The sequence below is a fragment of the Entelurus aequoreus genome, linkage group LG13, assembly GCF_033978785.1.
Source record: "Entelurus aequoreus isolate RoL-2023_Sb linkage group LG13, RoL_Eaeq_v1.1, whole genome shotgun sequence".
Taxonomy (NCBI): domain Eukaryota; kingdom Metazoa; phylum Chordata; class Actinopteri; order Syngnathiformes; family Syngnathidae; genus Entelurus; species Entelurus aequoreus.
Window position 1 is genome coordinate 35,561,679 of NC_084743.1, and position 21,188 is coordinate 35,582,866.

General features: G+C 38.6%; 1 protein-coding gene across 1 annotated transcript in view; it reads left to right on the forward strand.

Annotated features, from left to right (window-relative positions):
• LOC133663355 (zinc finger protein GLI2-like) overlaps positions 1 to 21,188 on the forward strand; it is a 184,864-nt gene that overhangs the window by 133,727 nt on the left and 29,949 nt on the right. Inside the window, exons 4-5 of the mRNA XM_062067765.1 lie at positions 13,921 to 14,126; positions 15,406 to 15,606. Of these exons, the coding sequence (XP_061923749.1) occupies positions 13,921 to 14,126; positions 15,406 to 15,606 (407 nt within the window). The remainder of the gene's footprint in view (positions 1 to 13,920; positions 14,127 to 15,405; positions 15,607 to 21,188) is intronic.

Here is a 21,188-nt window from a genome sequence, read left to right on the forward strand (position 1 = left end):
GACGCCAGAAAGGCCACGCCCCACACAGGAGGTGATGTCAGAAAGAACACGCCACAGCCAGCTTCATAATAAAGCGGTTTTGTAACTCGGAGCTAACCACTGGAAATATGGAGGAGAGTCATCCAGACATGCCCGTGTTTCTCATTCTTGTACATGTATGTGGAAATCACTCATAAATACCTTAAGAGAAAGCGATTGCAGCTATTTGGGATACAACACTTCTCAGACGGCAAGAAAACTTTCGAATGTCCAGGTCAGCTGTGATTCTACTTACAGAAAAACTTTGTCCATTTGCCGAAGGAGAGTCAACGAGAATGCGGGCTACCGTGGATGTGATAAAAAAGGTAGCGTGTGCTTTGTATTACCTGGCCGTAGAGTGAAGACTAGGGAAAACAGCTTTTGGACTGGCAAAGCTGACTGTATCAGTTATTGTCCGCCATGTATGTCACGGACTCAACGTCTAGGTCCAGAGTATATAAAGTCACCAAAAACGAATGGACGATGAAGGTGAAAGTAAAAGAGTGAGGAGTCTCCTGACCAGATATCTAGATTCCGAGATTGATTGTTGTCAAATTGTCTTTGTCACATTGTGTACTTTTGTGTCCAATAAAGATTTGATTAATTTATGATGGCTCAGGTGTGATTCACTACAATAGGGCCCCACAGCACACTGGATTCCAGTTAATTGAAATACCACAACACTGGATATTGTTCAGATAAGTTACATTTAAGAATTTGCACACAAAGCAACACTGGAGGTGACTATGACGTGTGCATTTTCCGTATTAGGTTGCGTTGCGCCGGCTGACGGAGGGGGGAAGAGGGTCTTAAACGACCATTGTGTGTGTGTGGACAAGGATAAGGTTAGGTGGCATTTACTCTGGATAAACTTAGCCGGCTTAGTGTAAAAGGGGCCTAAGAGTAAAAATAAAATTTAATGTAATAGTTTAACGGAGAGTTTTTTTAAATGAGCATGTCTGCCTTTAGACAACATCAGCAAAAAATTCTTCTCATATGAGGACGGTACAGCAAAGACGAAGAGACAGTATTTATGTTCTCTTTTGGTCAGACATCTTGAAATGAACCCGCAAACCAGCAACGCTTGCCCACCCTGCCACCATGTTTGACTGTTGGTTACCATCCAAACTCCAGCCTTCTCTTCCCAGAACCTCAACAGTGTTGCAGTAGATGAGAAAAACAGACGCCCTGTTCATTCCACAGTCAACATTTATACTTTTTGGGAAGCAGTCGAGGGGCAAATGACAGCGCTGAACAACTTAAATATGTCCGAGGTTTATGTGCGGCAGGACTGGTCTCTACCGCCCAAGTACACAAACACATGTGGTGCTTCTCACCAGACCTGCTCATGGCCAGCCGCCCCACACAATTAAATGCAGTGTACGGATGAGCCGTTTGGGTTGTGTGTTTTCCCACTTCATTGTTTTGGGTTGGTGAATGTGTAAAGCGGACATGTTTTATGCCGTCTGCTGGTTTATGTTTGAATGCGGTTGCTAGGATTATGCTGAAAAAAAGCATTCCACCCACCCATCATCGCAGAAAATCTTCTCTTCCATAACGTTAAAAGAGACACATAGAAATAGCTAACGAAGGCTCATATCATGGGTGTTCAATTGTTTTCCCAGGAGGCAACTTCCAGAAAAACATATTAACACAGAACACTTTGATGTTCTTATTTTACTGGTTTATTAAACACGTTAAAATAAGCACAAATTCACACACCGAGCAACAATACCTAACCGACAAACAATAGCTATCAATATCTAATGAAATGTCTATAACTCCCGGACGAGCCCCCGATTGACAAACAATAAATACGTTGTAAAATAAATTAAGTATTTAATAACCAGCAGGGTTTTTTTTAGATTGCCAAAAAACCTGTGGTGGGGGGGGCATGGCCGTCATGATGTCATTGTTAATTTGCATAATCTGCTATGATGCATGTATCTGTTTTAAAAAAGGTTAAACAAATGTATACATACATTTAAACACAAAGTTGTGTTATTTCTCAGTATTAACATATATTTTTTTGTTTTGCACTATTTTTCAATTGTTGCTGTTCATTGTACAATGTACTTTGTTGAGAATTGTTCTAGTGTCTATAGACTTTTAGTGACTTTTCTTTATTAAAAAGGACTAACAACAAATCTAGCATCTTTTTCTAGTGGTGTTGAAGACTGTTGTCGTGTTTATAGACTCTACTTCCGTCATGTACATGACTAACAGCGAGCTGCAGCGAGTCTCTACCGTCCCAAAACGGTAGAAAACAGCTACCGTTCTTTTAATATTTCCACATTGCACATTTTGTAGATGGCAGTCCACAAGTATGTCTCGAATCATCAGACTTTGTGTTACTTCATCTGGAGGCTATAATACATTATATTACTGAAATGTATTTTCACATGAAAAAAACCCTAATTTTTAAGGTGTGGCGGCCTTAATTGTTCTGTGGCGGTGCAACACAGGTAGACTGAAAACAATTTCCACCAAAACTAGGGATGAGACAAGCATTAGGGAAAACAACACAAGGTTTAAGTTAAAGTTAAAGTACCAATGACTGTCACACACACTAGGTGTGGTGAAATCTGTCCTCTGCATTTGACCCATCCCCTTGTTCACCCCCTGGGAGGTGAGGGGAGCAGTGGGCAGCAGCGGTGCCGCGCCCGAGAATCATTTATGGTGATTTAACTTAACTAAAGAAGGCAATCACATGAAACTAAGTAAGACACACAATACCTTTCAAACTGACCACAAGCAGGGGAGTCCAAACTTTTTCACAGAGGGCCGCATAGTGAAAAATGTAAGAATTCAGGGGCCACTTTGACATATTTTGTACATTAAAGATGATAAAACCAATTCAATCTACATCAGACTATGCTAAGCTATTTGAAAGAACATTGTTATCTTAGCTTTTGTGTTGTAGTTGACAAAGCAAATATTTTTGTGTTATATATCATATACCTCAATGATGATTAATTCATTTAATTTTCAGATCATGTCAAGGGCCAATTAAAAAATTATCTGCGGCCCAAAAATGGCTCCCGGGCCGCACTTTGGACACCCCTGACTTAGTAAACACAAAATAACACACATTATGTACGTACATTAACTGAAATGGCAGTTAAATAGAACTGCATACAATTCATTTCTGTGAGCATATTTTTACGTTTGAACGTAGCTCAAGATATAAGCTCATGACCGTAAAATATATTTAAAAGAAACACGGCATATGTTACAGCCTTGTGTCAATGTAACAACAAATCAAATAATAATGAGTATTGCAGGTCCTTTGTCTACGTACAAGTTTAATGTTGGAACGTAAATAATAGCAAAAAGATCAGCTAAGTGGCTCGTACTATACACAGAACAGATTAAGTACATATAAAATACGGTAATAAAATGTAACGGTAATACAAAAGAGGACCGTTTCTTCCTTTTATTTCTGAGGTCGTAGGAAGAAGCTTAATTATTCCTATCGCTTTGACCAGAACACTTCCCTAAGGAGTCGTCTGGGGGGTATTCTGATCAGATGCCCCAGCCACCTCATCTGGCTTCTTAGTGGAGAAACCATATTAATCAATGACAAAAAATGTGTTCACTTCCTGTGTTCAATATACCCTACTCACAAAAAGCTAGGGACATTCGACCCCGGGCAAAACCCCCGAAAAAAGCCAGAATGCACCAGCCAACCTGACCCCCCAAACCTCTAAACCCCCTAAACGCACAAATCCAGACGTCCAGTTCCCCAGCACCCCGACAACCCTAACCCTCCATCAGGTAACAAAGCAATAACATCTACAATTTATACATGTACCAACAATTTGCCTATTCAGTTGAAAGTGTCCAAGTAATGGCGCAACCTTGACATGCACATGCGTGCTGCTATGCCCTTACTCATACGTTACCTATACGCCCAACATGCTGCACCTTGTCTACATAACTCGTGCTTACTGCAGACTTCTAACAATGAAACAAGTCTGTCTGTGATCATTCCGACACCAACATCAATCACTACGTCTCTTTAACTTTCATTGATGCTGTACGATAATTGTGTCTGACATTAGAGTACAATCATGACTTTGGATTCATTAAAGTATTCGACTCTGCTGCACCACATTGATTGCATCCAGAATGTTTGGATGAACGACCCCTGCTGATTGACTTTTGCTTGCCACAAGGCTCAAACGGCCTCCGGTTTAACCTTTGGGACTGAAGTCTGTTGAGTTTACCCACACCTAAAGGAACGTCTTGTCAGAGAAATGGTGGCTCCCAAATGATGCTTCCTTCCAGGTAAAGCTATTATGTCAGGCAAAACTTGTACATTTCACCTTAATATGAAGACCTGAGAACCACTCGTCTTGTGCTGTTTGGATGTGCACCCACATGTGTGAAAGCAGAAATAATTCACTAACAGATATATATTTAAAGCGTTGAGGCTGATTGGCAACACTAAATTGGCCCTAATGTGTGAATGTGAGTGTGAATGTTGTCTATCTGTGTTGGCCCTGCAATGAGGTGGCGACTTGTCCAGGGTGTACCCCACCTTCTGCCTGAGTGCAGCTGGTGGAGTAGGCTCCATTCCCCTCACAACTCAGAGGGGACAATCAGTAAAAAATGGATGTATGGATGAAAAAAGTTTTTTTTTTAATAATTATTTCATGGCCTGGACTCGTTCTCTACATCACAATAACTCGCCATCTACTCAATTTTATAAAATGTTATAGCAGTTTATGTGTATGTTACATTGTAAGGTTTCTTCGTGAGGAACCCTGAAATATTGCAAACATTTAAATAAAAAATTATTCTGGGCTCTTTCAAGTGCTTAGAGTTAAGACATTTTTCAAGCTGGCTGACATAATTACTTTCTGGATATTACAGAAAGTATGAGAATATGTGAGCTGCTGCCTGCTCTTATTTACTTATACATGTCTCCTATTGTCAATATATTTACACAAAGTTTGGATTTTGGAAGAGATATAGAAACGTTTGTATTTTCTTAACTATATATCTCCATGTCCATCCATCTCTGTCGCGTTGCTACTTGATTGAATCCCGAAACATGAAACTCCTTTAATGAGCCACAGTTTGAGTGTTGCAGACAGAGGCTTGTCGAGCGACAGTAGCGAAAACAAACAAAACGAAACCAGGAAGATGCTAAGAAAGAAGGACAAAAACTGTATTTCCTGGCAAAGCTTGAAGTTTTGACAGGTATGCGGAGGAGACGTAGTGTAGGCATCAAGTACTACATTAAGAAGAATAGATGGGGGAGTAGTAGAGAAAGGGTGCTGCGGTGAAAGCAGCTGAGCAGACTTAAATAGATATAATTTTAAAAATCTAAAAGGGACAAGCGGTAGAAAATGGATGGATTGATGGAATAGATATCAAAACCTATTTGGGGAGAATTATTGAAATTGAGAGTATTTTTTATTATTAAATACATTTTTAAAAATGGCTCCAGCTTTATTTTATTTTATTTTTTTAATTTTAAATACCAGTCGAAATTGCCAAGATGCCTGTGGCGGTGGGGGCGTGGTCACAATTACATCATCCTATAATTTGCTATGATGATATGATTATTGTTAAAAAAACAAAAATTGTATACATATATTTAAAAATAAATCTGTTACTATTAATTATTAACATATATTGTTATATTATATCTTTTTGCTATATTTTTAATTGTTCCTGCTTATTGTACAAAGTGCGTTGTTGAGAATTTGTCATGTGTCTATTGAGTCAGTGACTTGTTCTTCCTTAAAAACGACTAGCAACAAACCTAGCATCTTTTTCTGGTGTTATTATAATAGAATGTACTCGTGTTTAGAGACTACTTCTGCCCCTCGATGTCCTTAACCAAAAAGGCGACCTGCAGCGAGAATGATATCACACTTGCTTCACGCTGCTGCTCCAGTTGGACTTTCTCTCCTGAAAAGCCGCCACGGTCCTCTTAATATTTGCACATTTTGCATTTTGTAAATTGCTGTCTGCGGGTATATATCGAGGCCATATTAAAGTTACAATCGCATCTGTTTTCGATAGTCAAATTCTTTTTTCGGCAGCCAAATTTTTGGTGCATCATTAGTCAATAGTGTGCAAATAATGGGCTATAAGTATCCATTCATAATAACCTGTCGGTAGTAAGGTTTTATGTTCGTGTGGTTTTGATTTGATGTTAATTTTTCCCATGATCACAAACACACTGTCCGTGCCTGAAAGCAGATTGGCGGAGAATGAGGACGTGTTGTTGTGTGTCCGGAGAAGCATGGAGATGAAAGTGTTTGCACGAGAGGTAAAACCTCTTGGAATTGGGCTGTTTGTTATCATATACACTACCGTTCAAAAGTTTGGGGTCACATTGAAATGTCCTTATTTTTGAAGGAAAAGCACTGTACTTTTCAATGAAAATAACTTTGAACTAGTCTTAACTTTAAAGAAATACACTCTATACATTGCTAATGTGGTAAATGACTATTCTAGCTGCAAATGTCTGGTTTTTGGTGCAATATCTACATAGGTGTATAGAGGCCCATTTCCAGCAACTATCACTCCAGTGTTCTAATGGTACAATGTGTTTGCTCATTGGCTCAGAAGGCTAATTGATGATTAGAAAACCCTTGTGCAATCATGTTCACACATCTGAAAACAGTTTAGCTCGTTACAGAAGCTACAAAACTGACCTTCCTTTGAGCAGATTGAGTTTCTGGAGCATCACATTTGTGGGGTCAATTAAACGCTCAAAATAGCCAGAAAAAGAAAACTTTCATCTGAAACTCGACAGTCTATTCTTGTTCTTAGAAATGTTTGGGTGACCCCAAACTTTTGAACGGTAGTGTAATTGGAAAAAAAAAAGTTTAAAAAAATAGCATCTGACTTTGTGTGACTTCTTCTGGAGGCTACAATACATTTTATTACTTTAATTTGTTTTCACGCAAAAACCCTTATTTTCATAGTATGGCGGCTATGATTTTGCCGTACGCGGGCCGCCAAAATCAATTACATTAAGGGGTCAACCCTGCTGGTATCAAAAATGTATCTGCCAATGTAGTTCTGTTGTAGTTGTAAAAAAAAAAATGGCACGTACCGATTAAAAAAAGGCCGATATCAAAACACCAAATATCGGCACCGATAATTAGCCTGGCTGATAATCGGTCGATCGCTAGAAGACACTGATGTGAGGGGGTAGTTTGTCGTATGAATCCTTGAATTGGACTGAAGGAAGTGTTTTTTGTGGATGTTGCAAATATTTCTCCTCACTTCTGCTCTCCCTAGTTAGGGACAGAAGACCCTTTATGGATGTTTGTAAGGGAGTGGGCCTGATGGCAGAAAGTTGGCTCTTGGACAAGAGCAGCAGTCTGCAGACGCTTACTGGAAATGAACAAGAACCAAGTAGAGGTTGGATGGTGCAGACTGAAGTGTGGAGGCTGGCTTTGCCTGGAGTGGATTTCTTTCTGTAGCAGTGCAAGTTGGATCTGTCACATTCATTTCTCTATTTTGGTTCTTTTGTGTGTGTTCATGGGTAAAGTTAATTTGTTACATTATGTGCAACAAAGGTGTTGAAATATGGTACAGTTACATTTTTCATTTCATGAATCAGTACTCGCTAGTACAGACGAAATGTAATCGGTTCCTACAAAAGTACAGACATTTGTACTCATCCCTAGCTACTATGTTTTCTTTCACATACAGTAGGGAAGGGATTCATATGGCCTCATACCTGGGTGGATCTCGTGTGAGAGGAAGGTGAGTAGTAGGGCTGGGCAATAAAGACCAAAACTGATATCTTGGTAGTTTTAGGCCGAATCACGATAAATGATATATATCAGTATTTTTAAACAAAAAAAGCAAAGTGTTTAGTTTAAACTCAACACAACATTACTGTTATTACCATCCATCCATTCATTTTCTGCCGCTTGTCCCTTTTGGGGTCGCGGGGGTCGCTGGAGCCTATCTGAGCTGCAGTGTTCTGAAATTCACTTTACTCACTCGTTACTCAACCAAAAAAGTTATTTCCTTACTAATGGCATTACTTTTTAATAAATGTAATTAATTAGTAAGTAAAGTAACTAATGTGATACAAAAAAAAAAAAAAAAAAGAGACGTTTTATATGACAGCAGGGTGTGCGCGAGTGTGTGTGCCTTTAAAAGGTTGTGTCTATTACGACGTGTGATGTGAGCTAGGGTTGTATTGTTAGCTTTAGCAGTTAGCAGCGGAAGTTTGTCGGCTCTGACGGCTGTTCTGCAGAATCTTTTCACTGGTTTGTATTACCTCTGGTTAATAAAGAGGAGCCGCTGCTCGCCAGCCAATGAAGCGGGCACGTGGCAAATGTGGCGAGGGTCGGTGTCTGCAATGCACGGTAGCATTTCCGGACGCACGCCAGACCCTTCCTGCAAGCCAGACCCTTCCTCAGCTACGGTGCCTGTCGGGCCACCCGGCGGCAGCAGGCGGCACCGGCTGCAAAAGGCCATAACAAAGGTGCATCAAAAGATACCAGAATGGCGGTATTGTCTTAAATGTATACCTCTTTCTAAAATATACCGGTATTAACTGTAATACCGGTACACCGCCCAGCCCTAATCATTTTGCAATGCAGTCTGCTGAAAATGATGGAAAGTGCTACTTTACATAGCAACCGACGCGGTGGTCAAAGTAGGAGTTGCCACAAAAAACATTTTAAGTTATTCAACACTTAGCCCCGTCTGGCATGAGCCCCCACAATTTGTCACGTTTTGTGTGTCAGGTAAACCGCGACAAATGGGGCCATATAAATCCCCTTTCTACTTCACGCATTCTAGCTCTCTTTATCTTGCAGTATTGATGATTTATGGGAGTGTGTAAACAGTGCAAAGTGGTTAGACAAGGACTACCTGTACACTCATACTTAGAGATGTCCGATAATATCGGCAGGCCGAAATTATCGGCCGATAAATGCTTTAAAATGTAATATCGGAAATTATCGGTATCGTTTTTTTTATTATCAGTATTGTTTTATTTGTTTTGTTTTTAATTAAATCAACATAATAAACACAAGATACACTTACAATTAGTACACCAACCCAAAACACCTCCCTCCCCATTTACACTCATTCACACAAAAGGGTTGTTTCTTTCTGTTATTAATATTCTGGTTCCTACATTATATATCAATATATATCAATACATTTTGCAAGGGATACAGTCCGTAAGCACACATGATTGTGCGTGCTGCTGGTCCACTAATAGTACTAACCTTTAACAGTTAATTTGACTCATTTTCATTAATTACTAGTTTCTATGTAACTGTTTTTATATTGTTTTACTTTCTTTTTTATTCAAGTAAATGTTTTTAATTTATTTATCTTATTTTATTTTATTAATTTAAAAAAAAAAATGATCTTATCTTCACCATACCTGGTTGTCCAAATTAGGCATAATAATGTGTTAATTCCACGACTGTATATATCGGTATCGGTTGATATCGGTATCGGTAATTAAGAGTTGGACAATATCGAATATCGGCAAAAAGCCATTATCGGACATCCCTACTCATACTATGACTCGGATACATTGCGCATGTGCATGCGTGTGTGTGCATGGATTAGTGTCGGGCCAGTCAAACCAAAGAAGGGAAGTGTGCAATGCCTGGGCACATGCCTTGAACTTTTTAAACTGAGCTATTATTTTTGTGAGTTTTGTTGTTAAAGTATATTTTAACAACATGCTGTGGGTCAGTGAAAAATAAGCTGCAGGCCACAGATGTGCCCCAAGCTGCACCTTGGATACCAGCGATTTAAGCGTTACACCACTTCAATGTCTTTTTAGCAAACAAAGCTTCCGATCTTCTGCCAGACATGACATGTTGAATGTGTATCCTGTGTGACTGGCGGGCTGTCTGATAACTTGAGATGAGAAGGCGGCTGTAGGCAACTTCAGAAGGATTACAGCGTTGACATTGTAAGAGCCTGTAGTTCTTTCAACCCAAACATAACTTGTTGCCACACAGATGAAAGGCTTTCGTCCTGACTTGTCTGCCCCTCCAGGGCTTCGTAGGAGAAGGTGAACAAAAGAGATTATTTTGTATTAGCTGAGGAAGTGAAGAAGGGAAAGCATGTTAGCAGATTGAACCTATTAGCTTATTTTTTGATGCACTTTGGCTTTTTGTACACACGTTAACATAGGTTTTTATACTTAAAAATGTCAAAGATCCAAACTTTTAAAAACTGTTGTTTTGGCAGTGTTTGATTCATGAGTGATGATTTGATGTCACGCAAGTTCGACTCAAAACATTGATGAAGTCATTCCACTGAATCAGTGATATTTGCTTGTTGTAACTCTCAAATAAACTTACTTCCTGTCTTTTTTTTTCAACTCTAAATCTGAAAATACACCTATTAACCTATTCAAAATGTGTATTTGAAAAAGTGGGTAAGAGAAGGTAAGAAGTAGGTAACAGAAGGTGAAACGTAGGTAACAGAAGGTAATAAGTAGATATCAGAAGGTAAGAAGTAAGTAACCATAGGTGAAAAGTAGGCAACAGAAGGTGAGAAGTAGGTGATAAAAGGTAAGGGAAAGTAAGTAGTAGGTAAGAAGTAGTTAAGAGATGTTGACCCATCACAGGTAACTTTTTAAACATGTGAGTAGCAGGAGTGAGTTTTTAGCATGATTATCATAAAATTATCAAATTAATGAAATAAGGTCTTTATGCTAGTAGCATGTTGACAGGAAAGACTTTATGATTAGGGACTGAGTACAAACCCAATAACACCACTCAAGCGTTGTGTTTACTAAGGGGAGGTGACGGCAAACAGACACTAGATGGCAGTATGTACAATTATTATATATATATAGTAACATACATATATATATATAATAATAATAATTAACAATACTAATAAACTAGAATGGAGTGCGACAAAATCCAAGAGTGTATGAGAGTGACTATGTGTGTAGATTAACTGAAGTGTGTGTTACCAAGTGTTGCACGAGAGAAGAGGAAGTCCATGGGCAGGCAGGTGATCCGGGGAGATAGAGAGGCGTCAGAATCCAGGGACGAGCAAGGAGTCGGGGAACGAAGGAGGCAGTCAGGGAAGCAGGGGAACGACGAGGAATGACGAGTCACACAGCAACGTCAAACACGGGAACGGAGGTCTGCAGTAGGATGACACGACAATGAGACACGGAAGGGAAAACAGACAGAGAGAGCAGGATTGCATCAAGCAGGATGATCGCTTACTATACGCCAATTGAAGACTATATTCCGGCGGCGGCAAGCCAGGTTGTCCACGCTTATGAAGGCAGCTACTTCATTAACGGCAGGTGTGCTGATAGATGATTGCCGCCAGCTGTGGAGGTGCGTGGCCGCGGTCTGCGCGGCGCGTGTGGGGGCGTGTCCTGCGGTGCTTGCAGTGCGCAAGGATGAGGGCGAATTCCAATGCGCCCAGGCCGTGACATCAAGTGTACTAAAGTACCAGTTTAAAGAAAAAATAAATGCTCTTTAAATGCTAAATTGTGTTTCATTTAACCGTAATATTCAAATATATTTCCAATCCGCAAAATATCGTCTCAACAGCCACCAAATTCCAAAATTTCAGACGGCCAGTTTGAATATTTTGCTCCAAATGTCTTTAGCTATTTCCGTTCGTGCGGGACTTGATGATGTCACTGTAGGAAGTGATCTGCACTCTGACCATAGTCAGCAGAACAGTGATAATAGAAATATGCAAACATTGGAATGAGATGTGCTGTTTATCATTCACAATCCCTATGTATGACAAGAACACATATGTTTTTCTTTTTTTTATGCCTTCTGCATGAAAAATAAACGCTAGCAAAAGTCAGCTCCTCTATTTCGCCCACAAAGCCCTCTAAATAACTATCCAAAAACCGCCAATAATACTCCATACACATCTCGTGACCTGAATATTAACCAAGCATTAGCCATTTTGTTATTATAATGGCTATTGCTGACAACCTATTTTTCAGCGGCGCATTGATCACAGGAGGTAACTAACTTGTGCTGCTGTATTGACATTTTGAGACCTGCTGCTGCTGCTCAATCGCCTCTTGAGCTGGTGAAAGTTAATTATGTATTATAAATCATGCCTCTCACTTGGATAGTGGAAGGTTGTAGCAATAGAACAAGACGTTGGTGAACTTTGACATGCAACTTATACCTGGAGATGGCGAGAAAGACACAAAAAGACGCTTATGTTTAATTCTCGGGAAGATATAAACATCCCATCAGTCGGCATCCCAGTGACAGCAGACATTATACAGTAAGTGATTGTGGTGTTGTTCAACACTCCGCAATATTACTACATGATGCTATCGTGTTTCACACAAGCTGGATCTGTTTAGCGCACAGCTTAAAAAAATTGTTGCTCATCCTCCTTATTTTCAGGCTAAAAAAATATAAGGTTGTGGATCATCATTTGTCCCAAAGTAGTCTCTGTTGTCTTTCACGCAGTAGTAGTGTTGTTGTTGTTGTTGTTGTTGTTGTTGTTGTTGTTGAAGGGAACCACAGTTCCCACATGCACGTCACAAATTGCGTGACTATTATTCCTTATTATCTCACACAATGGCACAATTCCTGTGAGATTTATATTATTTTGAAAATATCCATTTACCGTATTTTTCGGAGTATAAGTCGCTCCGGAGTATAAATCGCACCGGCCGAAAATGCATAATAAAGAAGGAAAAAAACATATATAAGTCGCACTGGAGTATAAGTCGCATTTTTGGGGGAAATGTATTTGATAAAACCCAACACCAAGAATAGACATTTGAAAGGCAATTTAAAATAAATAAAGAATAGTGAACAACAGGCTGAATAAGTGTACGTTATATGACGCATAAATAACCAACTGAAAACGTGCCTGGTATGTTAACGTAACATATTATGGTAAGAGTCATTCAAATAACTATAACATATAGAACATGCTATACGTTTACCAAACAATCTGTCACTCCTAATCGATAAATCCGATTAAATCTTATACGTCTAGTCTCTTACGTGAATGAGCTAAATAATATTATTTGGTATTTTATGGTAATGTGTTAATAATTTCACACATAAGTCGCTCCTGAGTATAAGTCGCACCTCCGGCCAAACTATGAAAAAAACAGCGACTTATAGTCCAAAAAATACGGTACTCAAAAACTTTGTAAGTCTTTTTGTGGTACAAAACAGAAATGTATGATAAGTGCTTTAAATATAATGTCAACTTATCATTTCCATTATACTAGTACTTTAAGGTTTTCAGGGGTTTTTTTGTTTTTTGTGTTTTTTTACAAAAATATTTTTGGGATAAGAAAAACAAAAATATGTAGAAAAATACCAAAAACATTTATAAAGAATTAAAATTATTATATTTCATGGTAAAGTCAAATTTTAGGAAGTGGTGACAGACAATGTGTATTGTGTAGGACACTTTACAATATTTTACACAAAATATTGTTGCATGTTATTGCATTTATACATTTTATTTCCTGGGGACACACATGGCACCAATTTGTTCAATGTTTCCTGAGCTCTGTGTACATAAAGTGAGTTTAAAATTGATGTACACATCATTGTACACTAATATTATCATATACTTCTGAATTACTGTATTGATGAACAAAGGTGATGTAATGCCACCAAGGCAGCTTTGGTCGTTAGTTTTTAAAGCTTCGGATCGATAAAAGGAACATGACAGCTGATGAATGTGTTTTCATGTGCACATTTTGTAACACCAAAGTAGGGAAAGTGGGCATTTTTCCTGTGAACATGGACTGAATGTTAAGTTCAGGCATGGTGTTGGATTGAAGATCAACTTAAGCTGAAAGCAAGCATGTACCAGTAGTTCAATCATACTGTATATATATTATATTTAACACTACAGCCTTGTGAGGAGTTGATTTAAAATGATAGTTTTCTCCCACAGAGCTGCAGGACTTACAGGAAGTCCAGTGATCTCAGACATCTCCTTGATCCGTCTATCGCCCCATGCAACGGCTGGTCCGGGGGATTCACCGTTCAGCCCTCCGCATCCCTATGTCAGTCCCCACATGGAGCACTACCTGCGCTCTGTGCACAGCAGCCCCACCCTCTCCATGATCTCTGCAGCACGAGGACTGAGCCCGGCTGAAGGTGAGTCTACAACATACTACGACGCCGAATATTAACTGGGATTTCAAAAGTGCTGTTGTTGAAATGAATTTTCACCATGAGGAAAGACAGAGGACAGTTTTAAACTAAGGGTGTCCCAGTTTAATATTGATATCGGATATCAGCCTGATATCAGCAAAAACACAGGGATCGGGTGATATGAATTTGCATGTAACATGTCCGATACAATCGGTCCGATACAAGCAGTCCTGCAGCGTGTTTACTTGTGCAGAGCTGGACCGCCAGTTAACATCTAAATGTCCCCCAATAAGCACACATGGTTGGTCTTTTCTGAAATTTTAGTTAAGTCATTTACAAAAGCTAAACATGGCTACAGGCTAGCTCACAATTACATAACAGCTAAGCACACAATAGCACACAAGCTAGACATACGTAATAAATGTCTTTAATTTAATCATATTGCAGTCTAAAACAGCACATTAGTCAATGTAAACAAGTATCAAATAATTACAGTTGCATATTCTTCCACATGTGTCAGCTTCTGGTCTTTCAATTAGGGGAAGCTACTCTCTAAACATGAGTACAGTCTCCAATACCAGATAAAAGATTTAAAGATGATATATTTTACAAAGAAAACGTCACTTAAAAGATTTAAAAATGTTCCATATCAACACGAAATAACGGAATGAAACTTGAAAAATGCTCTGCCAGTAGTTTATAATTCAAGATCGCTAATTCGCTCCTTCAGCCTCAGACTGATCATCCATTGATGATCAGTCTGAGGCTGATGATGTGAAAAATGTTTCATGTTACAGACTGAATCCAGTAAAAATCACAATAAATGCAGTACCGAAGTATTTTTTAGTAACACGATCCAAAAAGTTAGTTGAAAAGTAAATTGTCAAAAAAAACAAGCATTTTTTAATCTGTTCCAGACAGCACTCACAACTTTCCTTTGGTCCCATGGCGAATTATTTTAGGGTCATACTCAATAAAAAAAAATTACACAGACCGAGTCACCAACATGTGAATTCTTTGGTGATATGCAGACAAACAAACAGGTTTGTCATGCGCAATATTTGGCCGTAGACCAAATATTGCAAGCCAAGACTGTAAACTAGGGCCAAATTTTAGTGAACATTATTGTCAAAAACCGAATCTTATGAAAAGTGGAGCATTCAAAAATCGAGGTACCACTACTCAAAGTCTGACCTCAGACTTCACCACAGCTTGATTCTGGTATATTCTGATCATTTAGATTTTTAATAGTTTTAATTTGCTCTTCTCATTTCTCCAACAGTCACCCATGAACACTTAAAGGATCGATCCCTGTTCAGTCTCCCTCCACCGCCACCAGGGGCTAACCCTACAGAGTACTACCATTTGATGGCCACTGCCAGCCAGCGCAGTCCGTATGGCGACCTCTTGATGCAGAGCAGTGCGGCGGCGGCAGCGGCGGCGGCGGCAGCTCACCTACCAGATTACATCAGTCCTGTGGATGGTGAGAATAAGACCTCCCAGATATAGTATTTGAATCGGTATCAACGTTGCCAGGAATACAATTTTGTACGATAAATATCGTATTTGTTCGATAGTTTCACCCTGTGAACGATTATGATTTAAAAAGTGCCATCATATCAAATTTGATCCTTCAATACATGAATAATAGCAAACAAAAACAGGATACCTCCTGCGCTGTGCTCGATGTTATACATTGTTTTTGCTTGCATCTCAACAACCAGGTGAGGGCACTGCACTTCCATCTTTATCTAATAGTACTAAGTGTTTCCACTGGGAGGTAACGTAAGTATTGCTGTTAGTTTGTTAGTTTGGTATTTAGTTAGTTTGTTAGTTAGTAGTGCTGCAACTAACAATTATTTTAATTATCTAGTGTACATATAAACAACTTGTATTATATAAACTGCATTTTTTATTTATCGGTGAACTCTGTGGATTATTTCAGTATAACGCAACACATCACAATACTGTACCATATTGTGTCTCAAGTATGGTGATACCTGTCACTTCGTGAAGTCCTTGTCAATACCCTGCCCTAAGGGTAACATAGTAGAAATATCCGGATCAGACCCAAAATCCAATCGGCTATTCTTTATCCTATTTCAGACATTTTCTGAAAGTTAGATGAAAATCCACCCGAAACTTTTTGAGTTATTTATAGCGGGATGAGAGAAATGGAGTGAACCCTCTCTTTGTCTCTGCAGGGTCTGTAGCATACACAGGCACACACACACACAGAAGTTTAAACGTGAGGTAGTAGAAATGGTACGGGTCAGCCCCAAAATCTAATCAGTGTTTTTTTTATCCCATTTTTTGTAAATTTCCTGAACGTTTTATAAAAATCAGCTTAAAACTTTTTTACTAACTAACAAACTAACTAACAGATACCAATAGCAACGATTACATAACACCCTGGCAAATGTAATAGAACACAGAACTAAGATATTAGGGAAACATTAAAATTACATATACTGTACATACATACAAAAAATATAAATGATATATACTATATATATTATTATATATACTATATGTACTTATTTTGTATAATACATAATAATAGTAAAATAAGAATACTAATTAGATAGATTAGAACTAATACTTGATTATCGTATTAATTACAGACATGATATACAGTATATATGTGTATATACAGTGTATATATATGTCAAAAATATGAATCTTACCATGCTGGTATTAATCTAATACTAATACTACTTATGGTATTGATACTGTCAATATTTGGATCAATACGCCGACTCCTGCTTCCTTACCCTAGGTGCTGATAAAACATGTTAAATGAACATACTCCAAAAAGTTTTTCAGATTAGCAGATAGATGGTTGATTATAATCAGTCCCTCTTGAATTTTGCAATATTTTTTTGTGAATGTGTGGCCTAAAATGTCTGAATTTGCGGCACATGTTTCAGAAAGTTGCTGCAAAAGTTGCAATATTTTGAGGCTAATTTTTTCAATATTATTGAATCAACTTGTGATTTTATGAATTTGTTATTAATGTTTTAAGTGTTCCTCGTAACAATACAATCAACAACAAATGGAAAACAAATAGTGTACTAATGTTTTACTCGTTTTATACCACACACACTTCAAAGTAGACACTAGATGGCAGTAAAAAGCACATACCGGTACTCTGAGTTTTTTGTCAAAGTACTGTGCTATTCATTACAACTAATAATAGTGATAAACTATTATAATTACAGAAATAAACACCACCAAAGGGTTCCTTATTGTCCACTGTCTGCTTAGTCATCTTTAAGTTGCAGACATTCTCTGTGTATGTTTTTTACTTGAAAAGTGTTTGTCCATCTTAAACATTCATTTATGTTCCAACACATTTAGCCCCTCACATTAAGATCATTTTTAAACTGTTGAAAGCAATCTATAGAGTAAATTTGTGTTGGTAAATGAGAGACAATGACAGTTTATCATCATAATTCAACATCTCTGACATGTAAATGTTCTGCTCTTAATTGTTGTACTCTGGATAAATAAATGTTGAATAAATATATACTAATATGTAAACTAGGAAGTTAATATTTGTATACTACATTACCCAGAAGGCTTAGTGCTGTAGACAGGAACAGGATGTAGGTCTGAGCTACTCGAGAGGACGGCAATTGTGTTGTTTGAGCAATAAAGAGTTAATAGATTGTTACATATTGTTGTACCTGCTTCTTCTACACTAGAAACAAACAAGTTTTGATTAGACCCTTGACATGCACGCTTGAGTGCTGCTCAGAGACAAATTGCATTGGCGAAAATTACGATGATTAACCAAAATTTGCAGGGAAGTTGCGAGCATTGGACAAAATTGTGAGGCTGCGTAAAATTCACAAGGGTTTAAATTAGATTTGCGTTTAAATTTGTGTAAGTTGGCGCTATCGTGGCATCGCTAAATCCTGTTATTAATGACTTTTGCACTGAAAGTCTTCAACGCCAGAACACATTTTTTTGCTGACTTCAGCAAAGCATCCAAGAAATCTTCCCCCCTCATGAATGTGAAATAGAAAGCACACATTGTGGAATCCAGCACTTTTCAATGCTGAGTATTCAAATACCCTGCTTGGCCATAAGTGCAGCTTTACTCTATCCTTCTTGTCCAACCACCAAGACGAAACAACTCTGCAGTGATTCGAATCTGAAGTCACTGCGGGATTTATGCCAATGTGTTGCTATGCTATCATTACACAACCAAATATCCTCCTCCAACAACCCCAGAGACACCAAACCATGCTTGTTATGCAGCCTCATACCACACTGACTGCCACCATCCCACTGACTTTTTTGGTGTTCCATCACTATCTTGGTTTGGCACGCTGCCTGCATTGCATTGCAACCTTGAGGTGACATAGACCACATTGACCCAGGCAGCCAATCAACCACCTCATTAATGTCGGGGTAAGAGAAGATGCGTAGTGACCGAGGTGGTAAACATGTGTTTCATGTCTTGGTGTTTGCTTTGGATGGCAGAGCAGATCAAACCATAGCAGAGGTCTGTGTGCGAAGTCTTAGTCAACAGACCCACTGCAAGAAATAGGAGCCCTGAGTGCGGCTCATCAGACAGCCTTAATTTCTACCGCTGGTTTACTTAAAGGAAAGTGTGGACCGACTCACACCAGACCATTCGTACCGGGCTGGATCTTTTCTCTCTCATCCCTTGTTTGCCTGCAAAAAAGTTACATTATTTTACCTTGTTTCTGTGAATATTAGTGGCATTGTTGGACACTCTGGGAGGTGCGGAGTGATAAACAAGTAGTGGCTTTATTTTGTCAGCTGATAGCATTAGCACAAGTTAGCAGGGTGAGGCGATCCTTTATCGGCTTGTGTCCCGGTAGTGCTTTCTCCTTCTCTATATAATAAAAGTCCGCTGTGGCTACAGCTTGTGGATAACAGAGCAGACAGCGGACAATAAGAAAGCCTTTGGTGGGGCTTCATTCAGTAATTATGATCAATTTACTAGTACCATTATTAGTTATAATGAATAAAAACAGTACAATAATTTGACAATGGGCTCTGAATATGTGCTTTTACTGCCATCTAATGTCTACTTTTAAATCTATGTGGTATAAAACGAGTAAAACATCAATTCAGTAAGTTTTCAATTTTTTGTTGAAATCCTGTGCTTTTTTCAGGTTAAGGTTTCAGGAAACATTTAAAACATCAATATCAAATTGAGTTGATTCAAAGTTGATTCAATGTTCTTGAAAAAAAAGCCTGAAAACATTGCAACATTCAAAAATAGCTTCCGCAAATTTAGGCAACGATTATGGAGGGACTGACTAATCGTACACTTCCAAGTGTCAGTAGAACCAGGACGTCAAGTACAGTAGTAGTCAGGATTTGCTCAACCCGCCAATTTGAACTTATTTTCCCCAAAACTATATCTGCTCTTTTAAAATAAACACGCTCATGTACACTCCTTCATACCATATGCCTTTTAATATGTTTTTGTGTGCGCTGACATATTATTATGACTTTATAAAAAAGTGGTCCCACAATGTAAGTCATAATCACTCGCTTACACACACACACACACACACACACACACACACACACACACACACACGCACGCACACACACACACTCACTTACAGACACACGCACACAACATCATCTAATATTAGTGCACGCTTCTAGGCATGCACATCTGTTTTCTGACTCCCAATAAATCCAGTGAAATAAACCCTTTCTTAAACTCTTCTATGCTGGGCCATTAGGTTGAAATATTCATGAAAAAAATCATATTTAGTGTGCATGTACAATGTGTACATGGATGAGGTTGCTATGACAGTAAATACTTTGATGGGTACTGTAGATGCAAAAAATTTGCAAATATTTATAGTGGATTGATAACTGGGTTCGGTCCTCTGGGGTCTTTCTGTGTGGAGTTTGCATGTTCTCCCCGTTACTGCGTGGGTTCCCTCCGGGTACTCCGGCTTCCTCCCACCTCCAAAGACATGCACCTGGGGATAAGTTGATTGGCAACACTAAATTGGCTCTAGTGTGTGAATGTGAGTGTGAATGTTGTCTGTCTATCTGTGTTGGCCCTGTGATGAGGTGGCGACTTGTCCAAATGTAGCTGGGATAGGCTCCAGCACCCCTGCAACCACAAGAGGGACAAGTGGTAGAAAATGGATGGATAGATGATAACACTTTCTTCTTGTTCTTCTTTTTCTTTTTTGCGTTCTTCTTCATGTTCTTCTTCACGTTCTTTTTCGTGTTCTTCCTTTTTCTTTGCGTTCTTCTTCACGTTCTTTTGCTTTGCATTTTTCTTCTTTGTTTTCTTCTTCGCCTTCTTCTTCTTCTTTGCATTCTTTATCACGCTCTTTATCTTCATATTCTTCTATGCATTCTTCTTTTTCGCATCCTTTGCATTCTCCGTCTTTGCAATTTTCTTTGTGTTCTTATTTGCATTCTTCTTTTTCGCGTTCTTCTTTTTCGTGTTCTTCATCTTCACTTTCTTCTTAGCATTTTTAAATAAATTTGTTGCATGTTTATTCTATGCATTCTATTTGTTCGCGTTCTTTGTGTTCCTCTTTACATTCTTCTTTGCATTCATTGCAATTTTTCTTTTTTACGTTCTTTGCGTTCTTTGCAATTTTTCTTTTTGGCGTTCTTCGCTTTCTTCTTCGCTTTCTTCGCAATCTTATTTATATTCTTCTTTTTTTCAGCAATTCTTTTTTCATTCCTCTTCTTTCTGTTTATCATTTATATTGGATATCGTCTGTATCTCAACACTACAATAATCCATATTTGGATGTTTGTCCATCGGTTTAGAATATTCCATGTCCCAATCAAAATATTAAGATTCAATAATTTCCCTCACAATGTAGAATACTTGTTTTTCAGCTTGAAGCACTGACTTGTGTGTAGAAATTGAAGAGGTGGTTGGAATATTTCGTGTTGGCAAAGCGCCCAAAGGGGCGAGGTAGGTGCCAGGTTCCCAGACTGTGAGCCCTGTTTCCTGCTTTATAAAGGGGATCATTAATACACATCTGCTATTAAAACTCTTGGCGTCGCAACACGCTCGTCTCCTTGCAAGAA